The sequence below is a fragment of the Coturnix japonica genome, chromosome 12 (genome assembly GCF_001577835.2).
Source record: "Coturnix japonica isolate 7356 chromosome 12, Coturnix japonica 2.1, whole genome shotgun sequence".
NCBI classification, from domain to species: domain Eukaryota; kingdom Metazoa; phylum Chordata; class Aves; order Galliformes; family Phasianidae; genus Coturnix; species Coturnix japonica.
The window spans coordinates 13,901,681-13,927,035 of record NC_029527.1 but is presented as its reverse complement, the minus strand read 5'-3'; the positions used below and the strand labels follow the sequence as shown (position 1 = coordinate 13,927,035).

The window sequence follows — 25,355 nt, the reverse complement described above, 5'->3', positions numbered from 1 at the left end:
GATATGCTGTGTGACCTCAAGCAAAGGAGTTGGGCAATCACACCTGAGTGTCTTTATTAACTACACAGAAATGGTAATTGCACTCTTTGGGAGGTATTTGGCACACCTTGCAATAGGAGCACACAAATCATGTCATTCAAATCCCCAGTGCTACTTAGGGAGTATTTACTGTGGAACAATAATGAAAAGACTCATCACGTTAGGAAAGAAAAAAGGGCATTTTTAAACACATAACAAAAGCAGGAGAAATTGATTTCCAATGCAGATATTTCTCCCTTTGCATTACATTCACATGAAGCCTATTTCAGATTTGCATTTTGCATTTCTTTTCAACTTCTGCAAAGCACTTTTTGAGAGAGAGCAGGACAAAGTCCAATACCTTAACAGGATGAATCCAATTCTGCCTGATGCAACTGAACTACTCTCTCTTTTCACATGGTCTTACACTCGAGTTCAGGTCAAGCACTGATGTGATAAGACTTGTGTTCATATTCATCAGTACTGGAGGAAGATACAGATGACACGTACAAGTTCTATAGCATACTGTACTTCCACATTCTCCTCTTCCTGAAATATCATCAGAAATCAAAACCAACTAGAAACCAAGGGACAGCAATACAACCACATCATGCTATGCAGACAGAGAACAGGCAGAAACTCTAATATTGTCAGTTCTGACGGATCTGCAAGAGAGAAACTTTGCAGCAACCAAAAACGGCCTTCCTTCCTGTATGTCCCATTCCTTCCTTTGGATCAATCCAGCTGAAAATGGTTTCCTGGGGTTGGCTCTCACCGCTATCAGCAGCTCTCATGCTGGGCAAGGGAAGCAGCAGCAGGATGTGGAGAAGAGGAGGAATGGAGGATTCCTGCACTCAGCTGTGCTGGTTTATTGCACTGCCCTGGAAGGTCTGCACAACAACAACCAACAACCAACTGATTTGTGAGATTTAGGACTAAAACACTGAAGAAAACTTCCACCAAATTACATGCTACCAACGCCCTGGGCACAGATCAATAGCCCTAATGCTGAAGACAACAACGCGAGGTGTATGACCGGCAGATATGTTTATTTCAGTAATGAAGTTCAGATCAGGTATCAAGAGCCCTGACCTAACCTGAGCCTTAACGGAATTTCATTCACTGGCGCGCGACACTTTGTGAGATGTTTTAACTCTGCTTGGACAAGAATTGATTTGCATCCTGTGAAATAAGCTGTAGCAATGGAATACAACAGCAAGCATGCACGGTGCAGCAGAATAAGAGCAAAACAGGATTGTTCTCATTCCCGTATGCTCAAGGCCAGGCTTCAAGACTTGGATCTTCTGAAAATATTATGTTTCAATATACATCAATGGATTTACAAGAGAAGGTTGGGTTTGGACATTATCTGTTGTTTTCAAGTTAAGAGCTGAAGGAACACAAGCATGGCACAATAAAATGACAATGAAAAGTTGTGCATTTCTGAACCACCCAAACTCAGAGCCAGGTGCAGCACTCATTCATTCCAAGCTGGCTTTCTTATACCTTCCTCCCAGTACATAGATAGAAAGCTTCTTTTACAACACTCAACAAACCAGAAGATCATTCCAACCAATAGCAGACTTCTTGCACCCGGAGCCCAAGGTGTGAGGAATCTGGTATTCAAACCAATCTGCCCTTCAGAGGCACGGAGCAGAACAGGAGCAGAACAGATCTCAAAGGAGATCTGAGAGGTGTGTGCTGAGAAGGCACCTGCCCTGTACAACCACAACCAGCACAGCAGGTTCAGTAACGTGTGTCAGAAGGATTCAGGAACAGCAGCATCACATTCATGGAAATACAGTTCTGTGGGAGCAGGTCAGTCTGGGACACTCTTTTCTTGAAGAAGCACCAGGTCAGTGCGATCAAAGTATTTCAGTTCTAAAAGAGTTAAACACTTTTTGGGTTATGCTGTAATTTTTAGCAAATAACACAAGCAATTTTGGTGTATTTATAGAGCTGTAGAAGTCAAACCAAAATATTTTACCTCACAAAACGAAGCCGTGTTTTGTTAATGTTAAGCGCCGATTCTCATGTTGGTGTTTTGTCTCAATTTTCATTTTCACTTCAAAGGAGGTGTTGACAGTTTGTTTTTCATTCTGATCCAGAACAAAAGCAAGATTTCCAAACACTGCCATTTCTTTTGAAGCACAAACAATTCCTTCCCTCACATCAACTCCAGCTCTTCGAGAGGCTGCGCTCTATGAATCCCAGTGTAGATACAGGAACCTCCCATAGGAACATCCCCAGTGCATCTGCACTGCCCCATTCTTGGGGGGGCACGTAGTGTCTGTTTCCCCACATATCTCAGTACTGACTAAAGCCATTCCTGCTAGTGAGAGATCTTGGATCAGAATAGCACAGACGAGGCTGATTACAGAGCATATAATGGAACACCACACAATTACACACTCCCCAAGCCTGAAATGAAGAAACATTGTATTGATTTACAGCTGGCCTTACCTTTTCTCATGAATTTCAATAGGAGTTTTAGTCTTGACTTCAAAGAGAACGTGACCGAGCCCAACATACCACACAGCTGAGTAATTTGAGCAAATGAGAAAACAATTTCATCAGCAGGCAGACAACTGGCCTGGCTGAAATGACAGCTCAGACACTTCTATCACACAGAGGTGTTGGAGCAAAACCAAGGACACCGCAGCAACAGCCATACAAGAGTGCCAGACAAAAAAGGAGGGGGGGGGGAAAGCAAATGATGCTAAATAACCATATCCCTTCAGTGATACAGAAGACATTCAAGAAGGGCCACAAGAGCAAGTACCGCAGCAGGATGCAGTACAGCAGGTGAGAAGATGTGCATTTTAAATGCAACAACAGGATAAAAGATGACATTTCCCTGCGGCCGTACCTCTGTACACCTTTGAACAGGAAAATACAAGGCCAAAACATTCCAAAGAATATCACAGTCTTATTGAAAGCAAACTTAAGAACAGACTTCAATGAACTTTGGTGTCATACAGTGTATAAAGTAATTCTTCACAAAGGACATGGAAAAAACACTGCACTGGGAAGTTAATGTCGCTACTACTCATATAACACAACAAGGCCCAGTACACACACACACACACACACACACACACACACACACACACTTACCAACAACAAAAGAATCAACACAAAATAGAGAGCTTGCTTAAAATTTCATTTATTTGTACTTTAAGCCAGAGGATCTTAACACAGAAATGCACTGCTATGCCTCCTTGGGAGCTATAAACCATTGGTGCACTTGTCAAACAATAATACACAAGAATTAAACGATACAGGAAAGCTACATAGTTCCTTACACCGCTGTTGTGTAGGTGTACACACGCATACACTCACAGAGCAGTTTCCAGTTTCCACTTGTAAGAAAAAGAAATGATAGCAAAGCTATCTAAGCCCACTTTGTAATGTACAGGCAAGTTAACTAGGAGAACTCTCACCTTTCAGAAACACAACCAAGTGCTTCCTACTCTGTGGTTCTTTGTTTTACAACATGCATTTGTAACCTGATGCTTTTCTTAAATGGCTTCGGGCTAAAAGGAGGTGCTCAGCAGCTCTTAACAAAAGCCCCTACTTATCTACCTTCAGCAAGTTCAAGTATAACATAGCAAAAGTAAAACCTGAATATTTGACGCTGATACAGCAAGGTCTTGGTTACACACTTAACTTTACGCACTGCATATGAGGCCTATCGACTAGACACAGAATTCAGAGTACCGCATGGTGCTGGGTTAGGGCTCACCTTCACACAACCTGGACGCGGCTCTTTGGGCTGCACCCTGCTGCTGCTTTGTCAGTGTGAAAGATTCCTTGTTAGCAACGCATTCAGCATGTTGCAGACAGTACCGATCTACAGGAAATGATTTTGGTTTTCCCTTCTACATTGCAAGGGCACTGCTCAGTGCAATGCAGCACTGGAAATAAGTAAAATATGAAAGAAAGGGGAAAAGAGGATACAAGGCCCATCTAAGTATTTACACACCCCATTACTGAAATAAATGACGGCTAATTTACGTGAATTAGCCACAAGTACAAAATATGAAATAAATGAAAATTGGTTCCTAAATAAGATTAATATTAGAGCCAACTACTGTTAAAATCAAATACAATATGGTTTTGGAAGCTGTAATAGAATATAAATTAATAATTCCAGCAACAACAAAATCAAAGTTAATTCTTGTAATACATTTTGGAGGGCTCACATTACAGCTTCCCTCCCAAAAAGCACAGTGGGGAGAACTCTCCCATTCTTCTGGCAAGTTGTTCTTATACTAACAGGAGTCTTCATGTTAAAGCATAAACTTCATGTATTTTAATAGCTCTTTCTGAAAATAACTTGGCACCTCCTGTAAACGTGTAAAGCACTGTTTTGATCCCTAAACGTTTTACATGTAATAATGCCTTTGTTTTGTAATGAATTCCATTCCTTCATTTTATTGTGCCCACCAGTTGAAGGGTTCTGCTGAATCATAGCTTACAGTCACAGCTTTCTGAACTTCTGACCTGCACCACAGCTACACTGTGTGGGCAACAAGGCTTTTGCTCTGCAGCTTTCTGTGGCTTACAGACACCATGGAAATGAGGGATTCAGAGTGGCCAGCAGGCATCTCATCTATCCTCGTTTGACCTACAGTCAGCTTTACTCTGGTATCTGAAAATTTAGGAAGGCAAACCAGGACTTCTGTATGTTCTTACTGCTATCTTTAAAGGCTTACCTCTTATCATAGGCTTACATTATCATAAACTTCTCAAAATGGCATGCTGAGTTTTCCATTCATTGCCTTCTGGTTTTTGCAGGTTAGTTTGGGTTACATTTTCAAACTTATTTGTAACCAGAAACAGCGTTGTTGGTTTCTTAAGCTGCAACTAAAGCTTCAATTGAAATAGAAAATAAGGCAAGTCGTGGCAGAGGGTAACATCTACACTTCAGCTCTTCCCATAATGAAACTCCAGGCTGTCCACCAAAATAAATGCAGCAGTGCCTCTGTCCTTTACCAGTCCATTTACACCTACGGGGCAAAGCCTGTAAGATAACATCTGAGTCACAGAACAAGCACAAACTGTTGACTGGAATTTGCAGCACAGAGGTGCTAACAACAGACATTTCTGTTTGTCTGTTGTGCCGTTTAGGACCAGCACAGGCCTGCACTGAAGCTGCTAAAACCAAGACACAAGGCTCCCTCTCTTAACACCTTCTGGCTCAGATGACTCTGTAGCAATGCAGTTTGCCATTGTATCTTTCACACATCACTCTTATGGATGTCACAAACACGTTCATACCTCAAGCACTTGGAAACAAAAATGCTTGCCCTGTCATTTGAAGTTATATTCCATACCTATGAAACAGCTCAAACTGCCACTTCTTTGGTGAGTCCAAGTTCAGAATGAACTTCTGCACAGTTTAAAAGAAGTGATAGTGAATATTGCTGTTCTTAGACAAACAACCCAAGTAAACTCATCAACAAAAGTGAGAACCATCAGCTCTCCCTGTTGCAACCAAAAAGAAGGAAAAAAGACAAGAAGGAAAAGAACAAAAGGGCAGTTTAGGTGGATCTCCGGGACTCCTTCAGACTTTATGGTTTCAAAGACTTACCAGGAAATTGAATAAGGATTTTTATGTCTGAGTTTAAGAGGTAACATTCTTCATTTAAATGCTTTAAGACATCTAGGAGAAGCCACCTAGGTGCAAATCTCATGTAAAAATGCGACTCCATTTAGTATCTGTGGTTGGCCCCCAGGTAGACAATGACACGATTTTCATACACCTTCTTCATAGTTTTCTCAATCTGCTTCAGAAACACTTGTGGAATTCTCCCACATAAAGTGTGCACTGTATCCAGGAACTTAGATTGAAGAGGATAGTACAAAGACTGGAAGAGATTGTCTTCAAATGGAAACTAAAGGAGAAAAGAGAAAATAGTTATTAGTCTTCTGTCCAGCTCTCCTTTTGGTAAGGGCAATGGAGGAGATACTGCAGTGTTTTTCAAGAAGGAAGAAGTGGGGAACTTCAGCACAAATTCACTTGTCCACACACATGCAGACTATGTTTAACTGCATTAATGCTGACAGCCTCTTACTTTGTATACAGACCAGGAAGCCTACAGCTCGAACCTCATCAAAGAGGAAATACAGACCTGTGTCTGTACACAAGCTGCTGAAACAATTCTCTGCCTTCTGTGTGCAGAGGCTCCAGCTGCGCAGGGAAAACAAGATTTTATTGGGCATTTGTGAACCAGGGATGGCGTGCCAGCAGAAAGAACTCCATTCCATCACTTCTAGTCAGAAAGTCTGATAAATTGCTTTTCTGCAGTACTGGAGATTGAAGTTCACCATAATAGGAAGGATTGGTCACTCCCTCTCTGTGAAACAGGACAGGCCACAACACCTTTGTCATTTGTGACCGATGGGTATGATCAGCTTGATCTGCTGTAATAACAATCTGAGTGACCTGGTTAAAGCTATAACCCACACTGAAATAAAAGGACATCCTCTATTAAAATACACAACTTACATCACGTATCACTTCATAGAGCGCCTTGAATGTAGGTTGCTTATCATCATGGTAGACACCTCTATTTCCATGCAGAATAGAGACACCTTCTTCTTCGGCACCTTTACAGTTACTTCCGTACATACAGTGGTCAGGTCGGTAGTTCCACTGACATGGAAAGACATAGAGGCACTCTACCAACGTCAGTCAGATGCAGTGAGGAGAAAAAACACAAAAGACATATTAAATGAGTGGCAAGTTAAACCATGTTTCTGTGGAAAAGTGGGGACTGATGGCCAGGGAAGGAAAAAAGAAAATATGCAGTTGCTTCTTTTACAAAGATCCAAAGCAGCAACTAGACAAAATATCTTCCTTTCCTGTGAGGATGGCTACACCTGTCTCAGCACTGTCCAACTGCAACTAACCAAAAGAGAAGGCAATGCAAAGACTGGGGTGCAAACACAGATCAAGAGTTCACCTTATGAAGTTAAAAATGACAATCAGATCTAGAGAGTGTGTGCTGTGTGGCTGTGTTCAGAGTTTTCTGCCCTAGGAAGAAGTTTCAAGAGATACAGCAGTGTTAGGCAGGCAATCCTGAATTCTCCTGGAGACAGCAGCTAATGCTTGCAATGCATATCCAATGTTTGCTAATGAAGCTCTCATTGAGGCTACAGCAACTTGTTACATGGACACAGAGCAGAGCACAAGAGGTGCTGTATCTTATCCAGTCTTCCTAAGTGCTGTTACCTGTTAGATTCCAAGATCTAGGCTATTTTAAAGATGATTTCTCAAAAGACCCTGAAGCCTTGTTTCCCTACTGATGTTTTTTTTAAGCTTCTTCCATGCAAGTCTTTGCAATATGCTTACAATAAATCATGCCAGCGCCTGTGATCCTTTTGCTACAGAAATGGAGTACAATGAATCATTGCACTATGCTGGCAGTCTCTCTCAGAAGCACTGAAGGCAGGATTCTCTACTTGGCCTTTCTTAGCTTCCCAGAAAATCTGCAGCTGGTCCTGTGTGATTGTTGATGAAGTAAGAGAACACTATTCTGAAACACTTCCTCCCCTAAGGCCTCTCCAGCTGAAGACTGCTCCAGAGAGAGCAAACTGTAAGTGGTTTCCATTCAGTATGGCCTATCACACATCCAGAATTGCTCCACGGTGTTCCTGAAAGCACAAGAAGAGCTGCAGTGCCCCATTCCAAACCCTGCTACAGTGAACCTTTCAGTAAGCCTGAGCAGATGTTTGCAAGCACAACTCCTCAGCAGGTTACTATGGGGAGAGGATGTCATCAGGTGCTTATCAGCTTTTTACATGTCATTTGAGTATTCTTGATCTTCTTCTCACCATGACTCTTTCACACTCTTTCTTTTTTTTTTTTTTTTTGCTGTCACAGCTGGACTTGGACTCCAGCTGCTCTATAATCCCTCAAATACACTGATCATCAAAACAGCCTGGGGAGACAGGAAGAAGGGTGCATCATTTCAGGCACCAGGTAACAGAGCCATGCAGTTTTAAGCCAGCACAGTGCATCCATAGAAAGCCATCTGCAGCAGTATCAGGTGATTCCTTCCCAGGCCAGTTTTAACAAGCCAGCAATTTGACTCCAAAGGCTGCTCTGCTGTTTTAGTTGCATCCAGCTACTGGGTTCTCTTTTTTCTGTCTAATGTTAGTTTGTAAAGAATTCTGTACAAGTTACAAGGAAAAGGCAGACCACAGCACAGGAGAGAATGCTTATCATATTATTGCTTTTTTCCTCCTCCACACTTAAATTAGCAGCATGAGTTTGACTTCATAACTACCCTGATTTCATGTTCTTTCTCCACAAGACCACAACATTTATGTGGGTGGGTTTTTTTAAATTTATAATCTCATAACAGAGATTTTTTTCCCGCTTTCTTTTTCCCCCAACATTGAGGCTAACATACAGAGCATATCAAGGACACTGATTTCCAGCATCAGACTGCAATAAACAAACGTTAGCTTGCTTTGAGTTTGCTTTCCCCTATGTTAGTTGCATTTGACTATATATATATACTATGACTCGTAAGAGCAGAAGAAAAGGAGGTGGAATAAATAAAGATAAATCCAATCTGATTGTTCTTAAGTTCACTCGAGGGAACACAATCCTGGGTGTGCTTACACATTACCTTCATGTCAGAGTACTCTATGCATATTAGAAGTATGAAACAGCACTTCTTTGCATCTAGTAAAGTCAATAAATGCTCTTAGCACAGATAAACGTCACTTCAAGAAAGCTTACTTACCTGGGTTAAAGTAAAAAATAATGTTTAGTAAATCCTGGTCTCCCCATGTAATGTAATTTTTGTACTTCTGATATAACGGATATAACATTTCCTCCCAAGTCAAACCACTCGGTATCACGCTGTTCTGCAGGACAGAAAAACAGAAACAGTGAATTAATGCTGCTATTGTTGATACGATGTATGACTCAGAGCGCAGCAACCACATACCTGTAAGGCTGCAAAGCCATGGTAAGATATCTAGGAAAGAAAGAACTGCTAGGAAATGCTCTGGTTAGGGCTGGAACAGTGAAGCTGATTGTGCTCCATTGATCTAACTAAACAGGAAAACAAAGCCTAGCTTTGATGTCAGCGCCAGCTATTCAGAACCTTCCTATACTGAGCACTAGGGAGAAGAAGTGGAAAATAAGTGCAGGGATGAGCTGAAAATTGAGGTAGAGAGGTGAGGAAAAAATGCAAACTGAAAATGATTGTCCTTTCTCAGGGAATTCTGATAATAAGAGCGAGTTGGTTTAATTTCTTCAATCAAACTGCTCCTGATATGTTATGGATATCATAACATATATTGATATTTTATGATATGATAACATATTTTGACTGATAAATAAGGTCGCTCAGGGCTAAATTAAGTTTCTTAAGAGGTTACAGAGCATGTGCTCAACAAAACAAGTGAGATTTCACATAAGCCTTTCACAAAAAAAAGATGAGGTGTCAGTTTGGGTAGTGAAAACATCCCCTTTTCACTTCTACCAATCCACAGAATCGCTCTATCTGCAGCAGAAAACAACATTTCACTCACAGTAGATGCAAACAGTGACCAGTTCCTCTGGATATTTACATCAAGCTTTTCAATGAAAAAAAAAAAACACAATGATTGCACTGAAGGTCCCTGAAGTTATTCTTTAATGTACTTGAGAACAAGAGTGAAATGCTGAAGCGCTCGGTTTCACTACTGCCAGGAGGCTGCTTCATCTGCAAGTCCTCAGTGCCTCTCAGCCTCACGAGGACATTTCTCATGTTTTAATAATCATTTCCATTTAAGTACTAAAAGAACTGCAATATGCATTCTATATTTTTCATTCTCCTTATAATCCAAACTTCATTTATTTTTGTACTAAATTCTAAAAGAAGGAAAGATTCCACAGGTCACTAGTTACTGCAACAGCTGTATTTCTTCTCACCCTGAACTGAGTGCTGCGTATCCGTGTTAAATTCATTAGCATCACTCCAGAATTGACTCCAGTTGTCCCATAGTACGGGTGACGTGCAAATCGACTATACCAGCCAATCTTTGGTATTTCGTGCTCTGGGGCCATAGCAGCTAGCTGCGTTGAGTTGAATTCTTTCAGGATGTGCCAGATGTCATCGATGGGCCTCAGGAAGAGAACATCCGTGTCCACGTAAAGGAGAGAATCCACATCCTTTAAAATAACCTTTCGGGTTTGCACAGTAAGGAGAGATGAAAAGGAAACCAAACAGACAACAAAAAGGAAGATTACTGGCCAAAGGCACTTCTAAATTAAACTGCTCATATAAAGTAAGTTGCTGATTTATCATGTAAAACATAACTATGTACAGGAACAATTCTTCCTATTACAACCATGTACTCCTACACAAAGAGGCTTATATTCAATATTAATACATAAAAAAATGTTTTAATTAAGAAGACCTTATTAATCACAAAAAAATGCATAATTATCCTCCTGAGGAACAAAACATTCCTTGGTGAATGGAAGCGTTCTATTAAAGCTCATCAGGCCAGATTATCATCTCTGTTATCAGACTCTGTATCAGGAATAACAGTAAAGTTGGTCAAGTCACAGAGGTGTAAACGTAAATTAGATCCAGAATACTTCATCTATTATTGTTAACCATGGTCCCCCTTGTGGCTATCCAAGTGCTTACATGCACTTAATTTCTTCCTTAATTTCATTCTTAATTTCTTCAGCAATTGAGAAAAACCCCCTGCTTTCTGCAGCAGCTGTTTGGAAATTAGTGAATATCAGTTGCTCAGGCTGACCATCAGGTTCAGCTGAACTTTTGTTGCTCTTCATTATTTGAGAAAACTGTTCAAAGATTCCTGGATTTTTACCATGCTCTCATCTCCAAACTCCATTTATCTCCCTTTTTATTTGAAAAGTAAACCCAAAGGGCTATTGATTTACACCAGGCACTGGACTGCAACCATCAGTCACTTGTCTGATTGCAGCGATGATAATGATAACCCCTCCTATTTACACAGATAACGCTACCAAATAAATGGATTTTTACATGAATTGAAATGTAACATGACAAAGGTTATTTGTGAAAGACAGAGAGAGCAACCAGATTTCGATCAAGTGAACAAAATACTTCTTAAGATGTGCTCGACAGATATCCATTAAGACGCCAGATCTGTGAGTATGGATCTGAGTGAGACTTTTCACCTGATGGAACACTTCACAATTCAAACTGACATTCAGCCATGTTTAACAAATTCCTGACATAACTGTATGTTCTTCCTACATAGCAGGGCAGGCACGAGAAGGCAAATGTCTGTACATCTGGCTTACAAGAATCTCCATCTAAATAAGTCCAACAGAGTCCAGACCACTCCACCATACAGGAGGTTGTAGCAATATACTATCAATAATTCTTTGCTAGGCACAAAACAGCATGTGACTTGAGTAGTTCAGTAACACACTAAGGAGCTGAAGTCCAGTACTTAGTGAAAAATCACTTTAAGTCAGCAGATGACAGGTAGTTGAAAAGAAGAAAAGGATTTTTAGCTTAAGGATATTCTTGATACTGCATATTATTATGTAGCACCGACAAGACCTAATCCATAGGGATTCACTGTATTAAGGCATATAAAATGAAAGTATTAAATAAGGAAAAATCCCGCCAAATTTAGTCCAAGACGGGAGGTAACACTCAAATACACAAAGAGCATGATAAAAAGCTGTTAGATTCTGCCTGAGGGACAGCAGTGCATCACAGAGCAAATCAGGGTTTTACTTTATTTTTCTTACATAATGCCCTTGCAGAGAGGCAAATTTAGGCATTTCCCAGCAGGAAATGAAGGGCAGAGTTCAACACGTGCACTTGGGAACCCCTCTCGAACCTAAGTGTCGGTGTGAGCGCTGCCTCTTCCAGCAGAAAAACGTGGGGTGTCTTTTTTCCAGTAACTGCAAACATAGACATAGAACTCATCCTCTGAAAGTCAAAGGACTGCAGTAGTTTTCCTGTATATCAATGGATTCAAGCACACATTCCAGTCGTTTGTGCAGTGGGTGCCCACTGACATTCCTCCCCACACTTCCCACCTTCTTGTCCTACACCCTCCTTTCCTGGCCGGCCAAAAGATTCTTGCCTCTCTCCTGTCCCAGGTGCTGCCCTGCAGTGACACCCAACAGGCTGAAAGAAAAGCTGTGCTGCTCCTTATAAGCCCTTCACACTTGCCTTTTTGCATGAAAAGTGTAAAGACTTATTTAAAAACTACACTTTGGTTTGAATTGATCACATCCCCTTCTGACTGTGCATTTAACCTGGCTTTCGGTAGAGGACTGCACTTGTCTCCTTCCTCACCCTATGGGCACTTACTGCTTAAAAGAGTGATTTGTTTTTTTCACCCCATCAATAAGGAGTATTCTTAGTAAATCCATCAAAAAGTTCTGTACAGAACTTACTGTATTTAGCCTGACACGTTGCTTAAATACTCAATTACCTGTAATTTCGTTTCATAACTTCTGTCTCTGTAGATTCCCCTGTGATGCAAGACTGGCAAGTAGTAACACACTACTGTGTGAACACATATTGGAATATTGGGAAGTTGTGTTACACGATAGTTTGCAACAGCTAGTGTGTCAGTTTAGCTGAGCTTTATCCAAGAAAAGGGATGAATCAATGAGCCACAATTAAGTTTGCATCTTGATGCTAATGCAGTACTGCAAATTAGAGTTTCCAAATTCAACTGTAATTAGCAATTAACTCAAGTTACAACAGAATTTTGTCTCGATAAAGCCCTTACATCTATCCCCAGTGTTGCTCCACTGATCCATTAAGTAGGTTACTTCATCGTTCTCAAGAGCACACAGGGATAATGTTAGTCCACCTTCAGTAGACTCAGTGTCTTGGGAAAAGTCCTAAGTGTTAGTTACTACTAGAAATAAAACCATCCAAGAATCCCTGAACATTTTACCTGGTTGTTTCAGTAGCTCTAAATAGCAATACAGAACCAGCTGAAAGTCAGCTCTGTGGTACGGCATTCATGAGATCACAACACGTTGTTCTAGCATCAATGTTAGTACTACAAAACAGTCTAAATGTCACAACTATGCTCTCACTGGAAAAAAAAAAACAACAGATATTTAGGATTATCCTCAGGAATCCTTACAGTCCAGTTAGACTAACCCCCCACCCCCACCCCAAGATACCCAAAAACCAGAATATGGCATTGGCTGATAATTTATTGGGGTGTCAGAAGAGGGAGAAAGGCAGGAAGGAGAAAAAACCATAACCCACTTGGCATACAAAAGGAACTGGATAAGAATGAAGAAGTCTTGCTTCACATACACTTCCTGCATGATTTTTGGGATAAAGAATTCCTAACACTGCACAACAGCTTTCTCAGGCTGTACAGAGCTGCCTGTTATTGCCATGTCCCTGAGTTTGACAGCACATGGAAAGACGTTCTACTCAGTAGAGAAATGTTAACCTTCCTATTTACAGAAGATGTCAGGTGTGACTGGTGAGAGCATTCTCTTCTAGTGTTTTTTTTTTCTTTTAAAGTTTCATCCTTCTTAAGAATTCAGACCCTGTTTTGAGATCTGCATCTTCCTTATTCTGCCTTTGAAGACCACATTGATGGTGTTATTGAAACAGCTTGCAGCAAGATATTTCAACTTCTTCACTGTGAGAGTACTCCAGGCTACTTTTGTGTAGCAAATATAAGATCAGATGTCACAGAACGCCTCTATGGAGACACAGACTGCCATATGATCTTCCTGAATATTTGAGTAACTCAAACTAATTCAACAACTAATTGCAAATACATTCATTAACCTGTTACCCGGGACAAACCACTTCATTACTACAAGCTGTAGGATCACATCCCATAGCTCTAGTTTCGAAGGCCAGTGAAACCCCTGAAAGATTCTCACACGATTTTCTTTTATCACATTCCTCATCCCCTCCTGCCCACTTTCACATGCCTGCTGGTGCTGCTGAAGATTCTTTGGCAGGAGAGGCACTTGTGAATCAAAGGCTCGCATTCCACTCAGGCTTAGCATTATCAGGAACAAGACAATTTGCACCACTGAGGGCTAAACAGCTGATAAACTCAGCTACTGCTCTCCTGGGATCCTCCCTAAATCCAGTCATATTTTCCACTGCTGTGGTAGAAAATGCTTAGCACAGTTAAGGATAAACAATACATATAAATCAAAACAGCTCTCTAAGCAACAGCACTAAAGACCTTCAGTTCCCACCCCGCGCAGACAGGACTTTTACAGCACAGTCGTATTCAAAGGGGCTTATTCAAAACAATGGTGGCTGAAATTACCCAGACTGAAGCTACAAATTTGAGCAGCAGAAACCCAAGAGGACACGTGACACCTCCGCTATCACTGTGACTTGTTTTCCTCTTTATATCCACAACAACTTGCATCAGTCACTGCCGTTCTCAGACAGCTATGCCTACTGAAATCCAAAGTCTCAGCCTGACAACACGCAACATCTTGTGATTCCCCAAGAGAAACAAACATTCACAGTTTGATCTGCTTCAGACTTTTCCTAACAAAACATGCAACGGTCTAATATTCCTTGTAAGAAGTTACTGCAGAACTTCAGAAACATGGCAAGCAACTTGAGAAACAAGGCAAGCACTGCCCAGCTTAAATGAATCGCTGTGAGTGCATAACTCTTCTCTATTATCAGGAAGCTGATAACAAATAAAACCATTGCTGTGACAAGTGTCTACCAAAATGACAAAAATACTGCAGATATAGGAAGAGCAGAGAATCGTGTTTACCTAGTGAGACCAGCCCCGTATGAGTAAATCCTTACAACCAATCTGTACAGAACAAACCAACACTGAAGGATTATTTTCCAGGTGATATAAATATTTACTCAGGGAATAGAGGATCCCAGTTGAAGATGAAATTACTTCCAGCCCATCTGGCCTTTGTGCATCTGAAAGTCCAGCCCTAAACAGCAGATAAACAGAACTGCTGACAGCACATATTTTCTCACATATGTATTCATAGTCTAAAATCTCTGGACGTGCAGCTGTCTCCTGATTGTTTCCATCTGAGAAAGTAAAGATTCCTTTGTTCCCCTATTTCTCGGAAGATGGCAATGAAGAAACCTGGACCATGTGAACAGCATGGAGTCACCCCAACCAACCAGCAGTGCACAGGATACTTTGATGCATCAATTCCACAGAAATTGCTTTCTGCATAAAAGTTCATAAAATTTTGCATATTTCTGCATATGCAAAACTGTAACCAACATGTTACTTCTCTCCAACAGCCTTAAATATCTTCCAGATTTACAACTCCAAGTACTATACAGTAAGGAGCATAAGTTTTCTGTGAACCTGAGTATTCCACAGTGCACAGGACACGTGCATGAAATCTGACCTTGTGTACGCTGGAACTGTTACCTTCAGGGCACATCCTACACTCTTCTTACACAAGAAAAGATATTGCTGAAAGCATCATTCCGAGGACTAACACATGGGAAGGGAGGGATGGGTAAAGAGAACATGACTGCACACTGAAAAGAATGTTATTTATGGAAAGCATGCAGCATCTACCCTGCAAGAGCTCTCACACTGAGCCTTAAGTGGAAGTTCCACTGAGAGCCTGGTGGAACTAGAGACAAATAAGAAACATATTCTTCGCTAGCAGGAAAAAAAAAAAAAAAAAAAAAAAGCAAAGCTGGATTTCTGGTTTGTTTTAAGCAGCAGAAGTACAGATTAAAATATCTTTACACAGATGTTTCAGCCCAAAAATTGTTCTAATATTACACCAGCAAAGCTTCCTTTTTGTGGAAATAAGCTTTTTTCTTCTTCTTCTTCTTTTCCCTCCCTCCTGAAGCAATCTCCTCACAAAGCCAGGTGCCTTACCGGAAGAAAAAGGCGCTGGGCAGCACATGGTTTGAATAACTTTTTCCATTCCTGAGCATTTCCTACTGAGAAGGTTATTGGGTAAATGTTGTATTCAAATTTCTTTGTATACGAGGAAGGCCATTCCTGTAACTGAAAGACAATCATGGAAGCATTAAACAGTACAAACTATAAGGTATTGCTTTTGCTGTTTAATATGCACGTATAGGGTATTTAGAAATCACTTCCACTAATAAAACACTTAGTTGTTACTTGCTGTCAGCGTAGTTGTGCTCTGGAGTCTGCAGCTTGTAACTAATTTATGTACTTATTTACTGAACAACACAGAACTCACTTTCTTGTTGAATTCAGGCTTAAGGGAATCCTCAGAAAAAATGTGAAAGCAGAGCCTCCTGTTGCTGAAGAGAACTGCTGATTTCAGCATGATGAGAGTCTCTTCCAGCCGGTCCCCACACGCCACGACTGCCAGATGCATGCATTGTAGAGATGAAGGCTCTTTTGAATGTTTTTGTTCTCCAGGCTTCCTGAAAATACACAGACACATAAAAATAAATTGAGATAAAAATGAAGAGATCTCTGCACTCAGAGCAGGTTTTTTTCCTTCCTTTCCATCACGTAGAGGATCAGGAGTTTCTTTTCCCTGATTAGACAGCCACAGAAAATGCAAGTATGGTGCCAGTTCCGGTCAATGGTACCAACCAAGAGTGCTAAAATTACCTCACAAATAAAGAAGCTATTTTCAGAATTTTCCTCCCTTTGTGATCTTGCATAAATCTCTGCACTACATCCACACATGAAACCAATTCAGCAGCACCGCAAACCAGACCACAGCTTACTGAGCGCTTTCCTTCCCAGCTTTGAGGCTGTGCAGCCAGAACGGCCAGTCTTCAAACACAATGCAGGTCACAGAACTATAGCCAGTAATTTCATTACCAGGATCACAACTTCTGGCTAGATTGGAAGAAGACAGCTACTCCTTACTTAAAAAGTCACCCATCCATATGTAAATTATTCTAACAGTTAATTAATTTTGCTTTTAAAAATGCACTCCTTAATCCTGGCCTGAAGGTACTGGCATCATTTCAAAGGACTGCTCTGCATTTTGCTGGGTGGAATCCCTGAGATTTTGCTAAAATACAGATTTTGTTCAAAACAAACATATTCGTTTGTCCCAGATGAATCAGGCTACATTCCACAAGCAGTCTATGGCAAAGCCGTGGGCTTTCCCCACTTAGCCCCAATGTGTAGGGTTTAAAACATTTCCACCTGCCCTGAGTCTGCACAAACACAGCATATTCAGGCTATTTGCTACTCAGAGATATCAGAGTCCTTTCTGGGGACTTGGAGATGTTTTGAAAATCCGGCCTTTTGGTTTTATGTCCTCCCCCGTCAGTCAGCATGGAGGTGAAAATTGCATCCTCTGAGAGTGATGCTACTGTACTGTATTCACATTCCCACAGATGGCATTTATGCTCCTTTAGATGCATCACTGGTGACAAAGCAATGAAATCAAAAGCACTGTAATCATTACAGTAAGTTTGAAGGCTAATCATAGATCACTAGCAGCTCTTGACATACCACTGAACAGAGGATATCAATCCCTGCCTGTTCACAGCACACACAATTATGTATATAACTAATCAGTAAAGTTAACACTATTAAACAGAAGTCCTAAATAAAAAGAAAAATTATAGTTAACGAAGCAGTAATTATCTTTTCCAGACATTAAAGCACTACTCAATATAACAGCAGCCTTCTCTCGATGGAGTAACCAACTTTTGTGTTAAGGAATACCAACCAGAGGCACTCTACTTGCTATACAAAGTATTATGTTTCATTAATGGTTTAAAGTTTCAGGCTTTAGTCTTAATTAAACTTCAATTTTATCAGTGTATAAATAATAGAACACCACATCTATATGAAGTGGTATTTACTTCCCAACCTATTAGTGTAAAAACCACTGAATTATTAAAGTGAATAATTAGCTGCTCACACAGACCCTTCTCTCCCCACCCCCCATCTCTTTAATCTTCCCTCGTAATTGAGTCCCTAAATCAAGCCATATGCAGGATGAAAACTGCTTTAATAGGGCCTTGGCAGTAGAATTCACTGGGAGAGGGACTAAACTCGGAGATTTTACTTTAACTTTTCACCGCCCTACACCAAGTCACTAAACTTGTTGGCTTTTTCAGATATTTCAGCCACAGCAGACAGTCCTACAAGACCATGGGGGCCCACGAAGGAACAAGGAAAATATCTCCTGCCTACACAGACACCTTCCCGGCCCAGAGGGGAGGAGGGAGCTGGGCTTCTGAGTCCTTACAAGTCATGAGAACCTGATCTTAGCAGGAATAAAAAGATGAAAGCAGCAAGGAGATACAGAAGAACACTGGGAGATCACAGCACAAGATTTTGTGTCTTTAAGTACATTAGGAAACAAAGAGGACTGTAAGAACAAGGGTGAGCTGGAAAGGGAGGTAAGAGTGCCACAGCAGGAAGCACTTACAAAAATCTCAGCTTAATCTCTACAAAGTTGTTATTATCTGAAAGCCTGGGAAAAAAAAAAAAAACAAACAGGAGTAAAGAAAAAGCTGGACTTGCAAATAAGCAGATCTTTGTCATCTTGCTCTTCATCTTCCTGATTCAGGACATAAGAGTATTTTATTGATGTATTAGAAACCTAACTCAAATAACATCATCCCAAACTCTTCTGCACCACTCTCTATCTTACCCATCTGTTTGGAGACAGTTATGTCCGGATCCCCATTACATTGCTATTCAAGCAGCAATTGGACAGATCAATACAATGGGAAAGGCATTACAACAAAGGTGTGATGATGGAAGGACTGGCACAATAGAGAGGTGCTATAAAGGAAGGGAAGAAGATTGCTCACCCATATCAAAAGATTCCAGGTTCACAGGGGAAAACTTCACCAAGGAGAGATCTCCCAAAAGAGATCCTTCCCCAGTGACAGCCAGCCCTCACACGGGGTCTAGGAGCGGTGCAGGCTCTGCTCACTCAGCTCAGTTGCCTTCCCCTGTGCTCTCAGAGCTGCCCAGTCCTTTCCCAAGATGCTCAATCAGTGGTTCAGGCCGGGACTCAACAGTTACCAAACACTTGCTTAAGATTAAGCATTGCACATCACAAAATAATTGCAGAATAGATCCCTGTGAAACAGCTGAAGCCAGACTTGGTGAGATATAGCAGAATACAATGCTATAGCAAAGGCCTTCCAACAAAACAGACCAACTCCCATCCAGTTACCCAAAGGCATTTTATTTACTGCAGACATTTTGTTTCTGACAGATATGGTTGCAGGCATCCTGGCCTGAGTGCTCAAGCACAGCAGCGTACATTTCTAGGCCCTAAAGTTTAGATTACATGCAATTTTCTTATTAGTCACAGCCAAAGTGTCTCAAACATAATTAACCCAAAACCTGTCTAAATCAATCCAGATCCATTCAAAATAACGCATTCCTGTCTCATTATGGAGCCCGCTAATCTATTCAAGCCTTCAAATTTATTCCAGAGAGAAAGATAATGCATGCAGATTCCTACAAAATGCAATATAGCTGTTAGCTTTTGAAACCCTCTTCTTATTATGATCTCATTTGCTCTCGCAGCGTAAACAAGGTTAGATTTAGGCAATGTATCAAAACGGGTGATTCACTAAATGGGCTCCTTTCCTGAGAGTCAGTGCTGAGTCAATGCCCCAGCAGTGGCTGTTATATGAAACACATTCTCTCACGCTCTTTAAAATATAAATTAGAAAGTGTCAAAATGTTTTTAAAATAAAAGCTCTCACTTTAATGCAGTCGCACAAAATTCACTGTAGGCTCCGACAATAAGAACTGTTGAAGTCTCAACCTCCTCCCACCACTCAGACTAAGAGGGAAAACACTCAAACCAGAACAAATGTTTCCATCTTCCTTTATCAAGAATGTTCTTTGTTGGTGAAGTATGAGATATTTGGGCCATTGGCATGTTATTATGGCCTATCATACTCAAGCCAAACTTGCATGTGTCTTGCACACAGGCAGAAGAGAGAAAAAAATTATCTTGACTGGTTGCCATAGAAGACGCACTTGGCTTTGGCAAAGTTTCTATTAGGCATGTTTAGTTTCCTGGAAGAAAGTGTGGTCACATCTGCCCTTCAAATGTGAAAGAACTTTTGTGCTTTACGATACCTCACACACACTGATCTGGCACATATGAGTACTCCTCATATGAAGAAAACCCTGTTGAAGCTACAGGACTTGCCTCTTCCAAAAGGAATCATCAGTAAAACCACCATCAAACTGGCTTTCCAAGCTGACCAGAATGTGATGCTTACCTTTGGATTTGCCCAGGTCATCTAACAACCAAGGCAGGGCACACGAGTTCACCAGCAGCTGCCAGGCACCAGCCTGTTGGTGATGCACAACTAGTAGAGCTCTGAACACGTATGACTAGAGTAGAAGAAACGTGCACGCCTTAAGGATTGAAAATGAATGTCTTCTCATGTTGCACAAAGCAACATTAGGGAATCCCAGTGCCTGCAGCAGGACCTCGTAACCCAGCGCACATCCCATCTGGCCCCAGTTCAGACACAAACCTGTATCCTTCTGGCAACACTGTATCAATCAACGTGGGAAAACAGAACCAAACGATTCTTCACATTAGCACGGACATAACTTCAGTAAAGTTACCTTAGAAAGTTCACAAACTTCAGTCAGTCCACAAACAAACCAGCAGCAGACTATAAGGTCTTCCATGATCAGATCTCCCATCCCAAAGGAATCAGATCACACACCACCCCTCACATGGATTTAAAAAATCTCCCTTGGCTCATAAGGAGTAACTAAAATAATCATTGTTCCATAGGAATGAACAGGTAACAGTGACCTCAATTCAGCACGTTACATCTGATGTGCTTTACTACAAGCACCTGTATGAGGAAATGCTCCTGAAGGAACGGGAACACTCACTCCTGAAGCTAGCACCTATGTAAAGCACTGTTTCCTCTATTCCAAATTCAAGCCTCTGAGAACACTGCTGCTTCCAATGTATTTTGGATCAGACTTCTTAAGACAAGCAGATCCCGTTGCTGGTGTGATCCGTGCCAGCACAGCACCTGTTAGCAGATGGCTTTTGTTCTCCCAGGAATGCAGACATCTCCTCCAACCACTTCACATCATTCACAAAAAATCATTTATTTAAGACCCCACATTTTATGTTGGTGTTACCTATCAAAGTGCAGAACTGTTTGGTAAGCATCAGGACTGGATGTGTCAGTAATGCAGCCCTGGTTGGTGCCAGCAGCACAGGATCATACGCTGCCAACAAACATGGGGGGAAAAAAACCAACCCAAAGTGGAAGCAAAGGCTGAAATCCATCATTTCACTTTGTTGCTATGATTCTTCCACGCTGCAAAAGAACAGCAACAAAAAGTCTACAGCCTTTGTAACAAGCACTTGCAAAGTCATGAAGTAATAGAACAGCCTGATAAGGACAACTTTTGGAACAGGGAGATGCTCAGCGAGAAGCTCATTGAAATGGAGCCGTTGTTTACCCTCTCCAGCAGTATCATACTTTCTGCCGCCTCCCTCAGAGTTCTTGATTTCCATGATAATTGCAGAGATATGCCTTAAAGAAAAATGACTTCAGGAGGTACAGTTGCTGGTGGAAATAATCCTGCTTTAATGCATGCATTTGAATTCTGCCCATGATGCATTCCCAGCCACAGTAAACATCTCCTGCATTCAACGGGGTAACAATGCTTGCACCAAACCCACTGCTTCACTACGTTAAGGGATAAGAGCTCGAGAAACAGGAGTGGCCTTTCATTCAGAACATCTCTGTGAAATCATGAATCAAAGACACAAAGACATACCAACTTAATTAGATATGAGGTCACACTGACCATAATATAGTTGGAATGCAACAGGGAAAGCGGCCCTCCCACCACTGAAAGCACACTGCCCACATCATTCCTTGAAGTAATTAGAATACTGTTGTTTTGGGGTTTTTTAAATAATCCATCCACAAGGCCCTGATGGGGAATACAACACACAACCTCCAACTTGTTTTCTGCCACGGTTACGCATAAAAAGTGTTTAAAACAAAATACGAATAGTTCGAAATCTGACGGTGCCAAGCAGCTTGGAAAGCAGCGGTAAAGCACAAAAGGAGCCAGCACCTTTCATCTCCCCCAGCATTAAATCGGAGCAGGTCTCGCTCTCAGCGCTGACAGCAGCTCCCGAGGCAGCAGCAGCAGCACATCGTGCACGGCAGCCTTCAAACAAGGCCACAGCTCCGGGACAAGCCGCAGCTTCGGAGGATCGCTGGCACACGGAGCCGCTCCCGCCCGCAGAGCGCAAAGCCTCCACTTTCGTGGCACCTCCGGCACACGCGCGCTCAGTTAAACGCACATAAGCCTGCAGCCTAAAGCAGAGATCGGGGCAGGTTTCCACCGCAGGGAAACTTGGCTAAGGATAAGAGCGCCCGGAGGGCCGCCGAGGGGAGCGAGTTCCCGGGGCAGGGCAGCCCGAGCAGCGGGCGGCGCTCCCAGCGGGTGCCGTTCCTATCGGGTGCCGTTTCCCAACGGGGCGATCGCGTGTGGCTCCCGATCCCCGCCGTTACCTGGCAGCGGCGAGTCCGCCCCCGGGCGCGCTCCTCCGCGTCGGGCTCCGGCTGAGCCTCGGCTGCCGGCGGCCGAGGGGAGCGGCGGCGGCGGGGCGGGCGGCCGCGGAGGGAGCGGGCGGCGGGCGAGGGGGCGCGGCGGCGCTGCCGGCCAGCAGGTAGAGCAGCAGCAAACTGCCCAGCGCCAGCAGCGCCGCCGCCACCTTGCACGACAGCCGCATGGCGACGGCTCAGCGCGACCGCCCGCCCCTCTGCGCGCCCGCCGCCATCGCCGTCACCATCGGCCGCGGCCCGGAGCGGGGACGTGGCCGCCGAGCCCCGGCCGGCGCCCGGCAGCAGGGGCGGGGCGCGCCCTACCGTACTGTCTGGAGTAGCCGCCCCCAAACAGCGCTCGGGACGGAGGAACGGGAGGAAGGACGCTTCGTGCGGAGCACCGTGCCGGTGAATTAGTGACAGTCGTCGCGTTTCCCGGCAGGAGGAGGCTGGGCTTCGCTGCGGTACTTACAGCTACCTCCGATTTCCACGTTCACACAGGACTCTGCTCGTGTGGGGGCTCAGTGCGTGTGGATGGAAAGGTGAGGAGCGGGAGGGGACAGGGGATGCGGGCTGTTCACCTGCTGCTGCTGCGGGCATCGTGCAGCACATCGTGCAGCACATCACACTACTGTAACTGCCGGGCTGTAACGGGACCAGCCGCAGAACAGTGCAGGAATAAGAACGTTTTAACGCTGGGACTTGTGTCTACATCGTCATCTCCTTTCTCCTCCCTTCGTAGCTGATGTTCAGCGTCCGACCACAGAATCGTTTGGGTCGGAACGGGCTTTTAAAGCTCATCCAGCCCAACTGCCCCGCGGGTACAAGGACACCCGCGGCTCTGCTGGGCGCTCACAGCCCCCCGGCATCACAGGGAATGTCTGCGGGCCGCAATGCCCAGCACAGCACAGCACAGCACAGCACAGCACAGCACAGCACAGCACAGCACAGCACAGCACTGCACAGCACTGCACAGCACTGCACAGCACTGCACAGCACAGCACAGCACAGCACAGCGCAGCGCAGCACAGCACAGCACTGCACAGCACTGCACAGCACAGCACAGCGCAGCGCAGCGCAGCACATGCCGCAGCTCCGGCTGCACACAGCGGCACTGCGGGGCACGCTGCCATGTGTCAGGGTTGTGTCCGCTCCCGCCGTTCTCTGCGGGCGGGCGGCCCTCGGGGCGGGGCCGTTCCCGTGCATGCGCACCGCCTGCCCCGGCTCCACGGGCGCGGTGAGGGCGGGCGGCGAGTGGGGTGGGTGCTGTGTGTTGTGCTGCTGTGTTGGACGGTGCGGAGCTGCAGGCAGGACACGGCTCGTTTCTGAGGCTCAGCATCCGCGTTTGTCCACAGGGGGGAGGTGGTGGGTCGGTTAGTGGGTCCCACTCGCGTGCACAGGAACTGCGGCCCTCGTGGAGCGGGTCGGTGTGCGGTACGAGGTGCAGCAGTGCTCGGTGTGTGGGTTCGTGTTTGTCCTTATGTTCGGTGTCCGTGTGCGCTCACATCAGTGGGAGGTTGGAAACAGTTTGCAGAGTTGATGAATTCTAGGACTGGATGCGTTTTCCCCTTAATGAGTGCAACTAGTGCCCTGTGCTCTGCGTGCTTCTGTTTATGTACATAAAGCTGTGTTGCAGCAAGTGCAGCAAGATGGACCTTCAGGCCACGAGTGGAAATGCTTTTATCATCATCATCATTATTATTATTATTAATATTATTATTATTATGTGCTGTTGTTGTGTTTTCTTGGCTATGTGAGAATCACAAATGGCCTTAAAGAGTCTTCAGGACACGCTTTCTGCTGCTGTAAAATGGCAGCTGCAATAATTTATATCTCTTTCCCCATTTAATAGGGCCGTAGCACTGGTGGGAGCTTCTCCTGTGCTGGATTCATCATGATAACTCCAGACTTTGAGCTGAGCCAGGATCTCGATTTTCTTATAATAACCATCCGGGTGCCTTATGCCAAAGTGTCAGAGCTTGACCTGTTCTTTGAAGGGGAAGACTTCAAATTCTATGCCAAGCCTTACTTTCTCAGGTAAGCGGTGAAAGCGTTTTAAAAAGGTTGGACTTAATGAGATAAACGTTGGTAGAAAATGACCTTCATTTTGGGTCCTTCTGAACCTTCCTGGTCTGTAACTCTCACACTGTAGGCTGCACACAGCCCGTTTTCAGCATGGAACTGTATTTATGGATCTGGTACATTTGATTCCAGGTGTTGCCACCTTAAAAAGAGCTTAAGGAACTTCTACTTTTATATTAGCATTGATTTTTAATAGTAAACTGACAGCTTAATTCTTTGAATGCACCTAGGTCTTATAGAGTGTGTCATTTCCCCACTGAGAGTCAGGTATGATATATTTTGTGTGGAAAGAATTTTGATGCCTGCCTGATTAAATCCATGTGGTGCAGGTGTCAGGGAGTGAGGTTCCAGGCTTCGTTTTTTAGCAAGTGCCTTGCAATGCTATGGGAAAGAAACAATCAGCAATCTCATTGTGGAAATGTTGAGAGAATCTTTGACGTGTAAGGGCTGATGAGCCATGAACCCTTTTTATTTTCTACTTCCTGTTTTGTTGGATGTACTTATCCTATATGTGTATATATGCCATATATATATGTTAGTAGACCATAAAGGATTTCATTAGGTTGGTGGAAAGCACTGAGTTGGCTGCCTCATGTCCTGTCACAGTGGATTAGCTTAAAGGTTTTTAAATTACAGCATCTCTCAATTGCTGAAGTTAGTACTAAGGGTGTTGTGTCTGCGCTAGCTGTGACTTTGTCATTAACTTAAAGCTGCAGAGAGATTTTAGTTCAT

At 43.2% G+C, this 25,355-nt stretch overlaps 2 protein-coding genes across 8 annotated transcripts in view; one reads left to right on the top strand and one right to left on the bottom strand.

Moving 5' to 3' along the window:
* Positions 1 to 3,163: 3,163 nt before the first annotated feature.
* Positions 3,164 to 22,825, bottom strand: GXYLT2 (glucoside xylosyltransferase 2). Its single transcript, XM_015875121.2, has 7 exons — positions 22,509 to 22,825; positions 16,220 to 16,409; positions 15,886 to 16,017; positions 9,959 to 10,210; positions 8,781 to 8,904; positions 6,533 to 6,705; positions 3,164 to 5,918 (listed from the first exon to the last, which is right to left on the bottom strand). Exons 1-7 carry the CDS (start codon positions 22,727 to 22,729, stop codon positions 5,736 to 5,738), a joined length of 1,275 nt encoding a protein of 424 aa, XP_015730607.1. The 5' UTR covers positions 22,730 to 22,825; the 3' UTR covers positions 3,164 to 5,735.
* A 120-nt stretch (positions 22,826 to 22,945) lies between these two features.
* The window catches only part of SHQ1 (SHQ1, H/ACA ribonucleoprotein assembly factor), a 41,164-nt gene continuing 38,754 nt past the window's right edge, over positions 22,946 to 25,355 (top strand). Inside the window, exons 1-2 of one of the 7 annotated variants that reach the window (XM_015875117.2) lie at positions 22,946 to 23,083; positions 24,394 to 24,578. In XM_015875117.2, coding sequence (XP_015730603.1) covers positions 24,436 to 24,578 — 143 coding nt within the window. In that variant the 5' untranslated portion in view covers positions 22,946 to 23,083; positions 24,394 to 24,435. Of the gene's footprint in view, positions 23,084 to 23,728; positions 23,779 to 23,808; positions 24,006 to 24,393; positions 24,579 to 25,355 lie in introns of those variants that run through there. The other 6 variants (XM_015875111.2, XM_015875119.2, XM_015875115.2 and 3 more) reach the window with 6 other exon arrangements.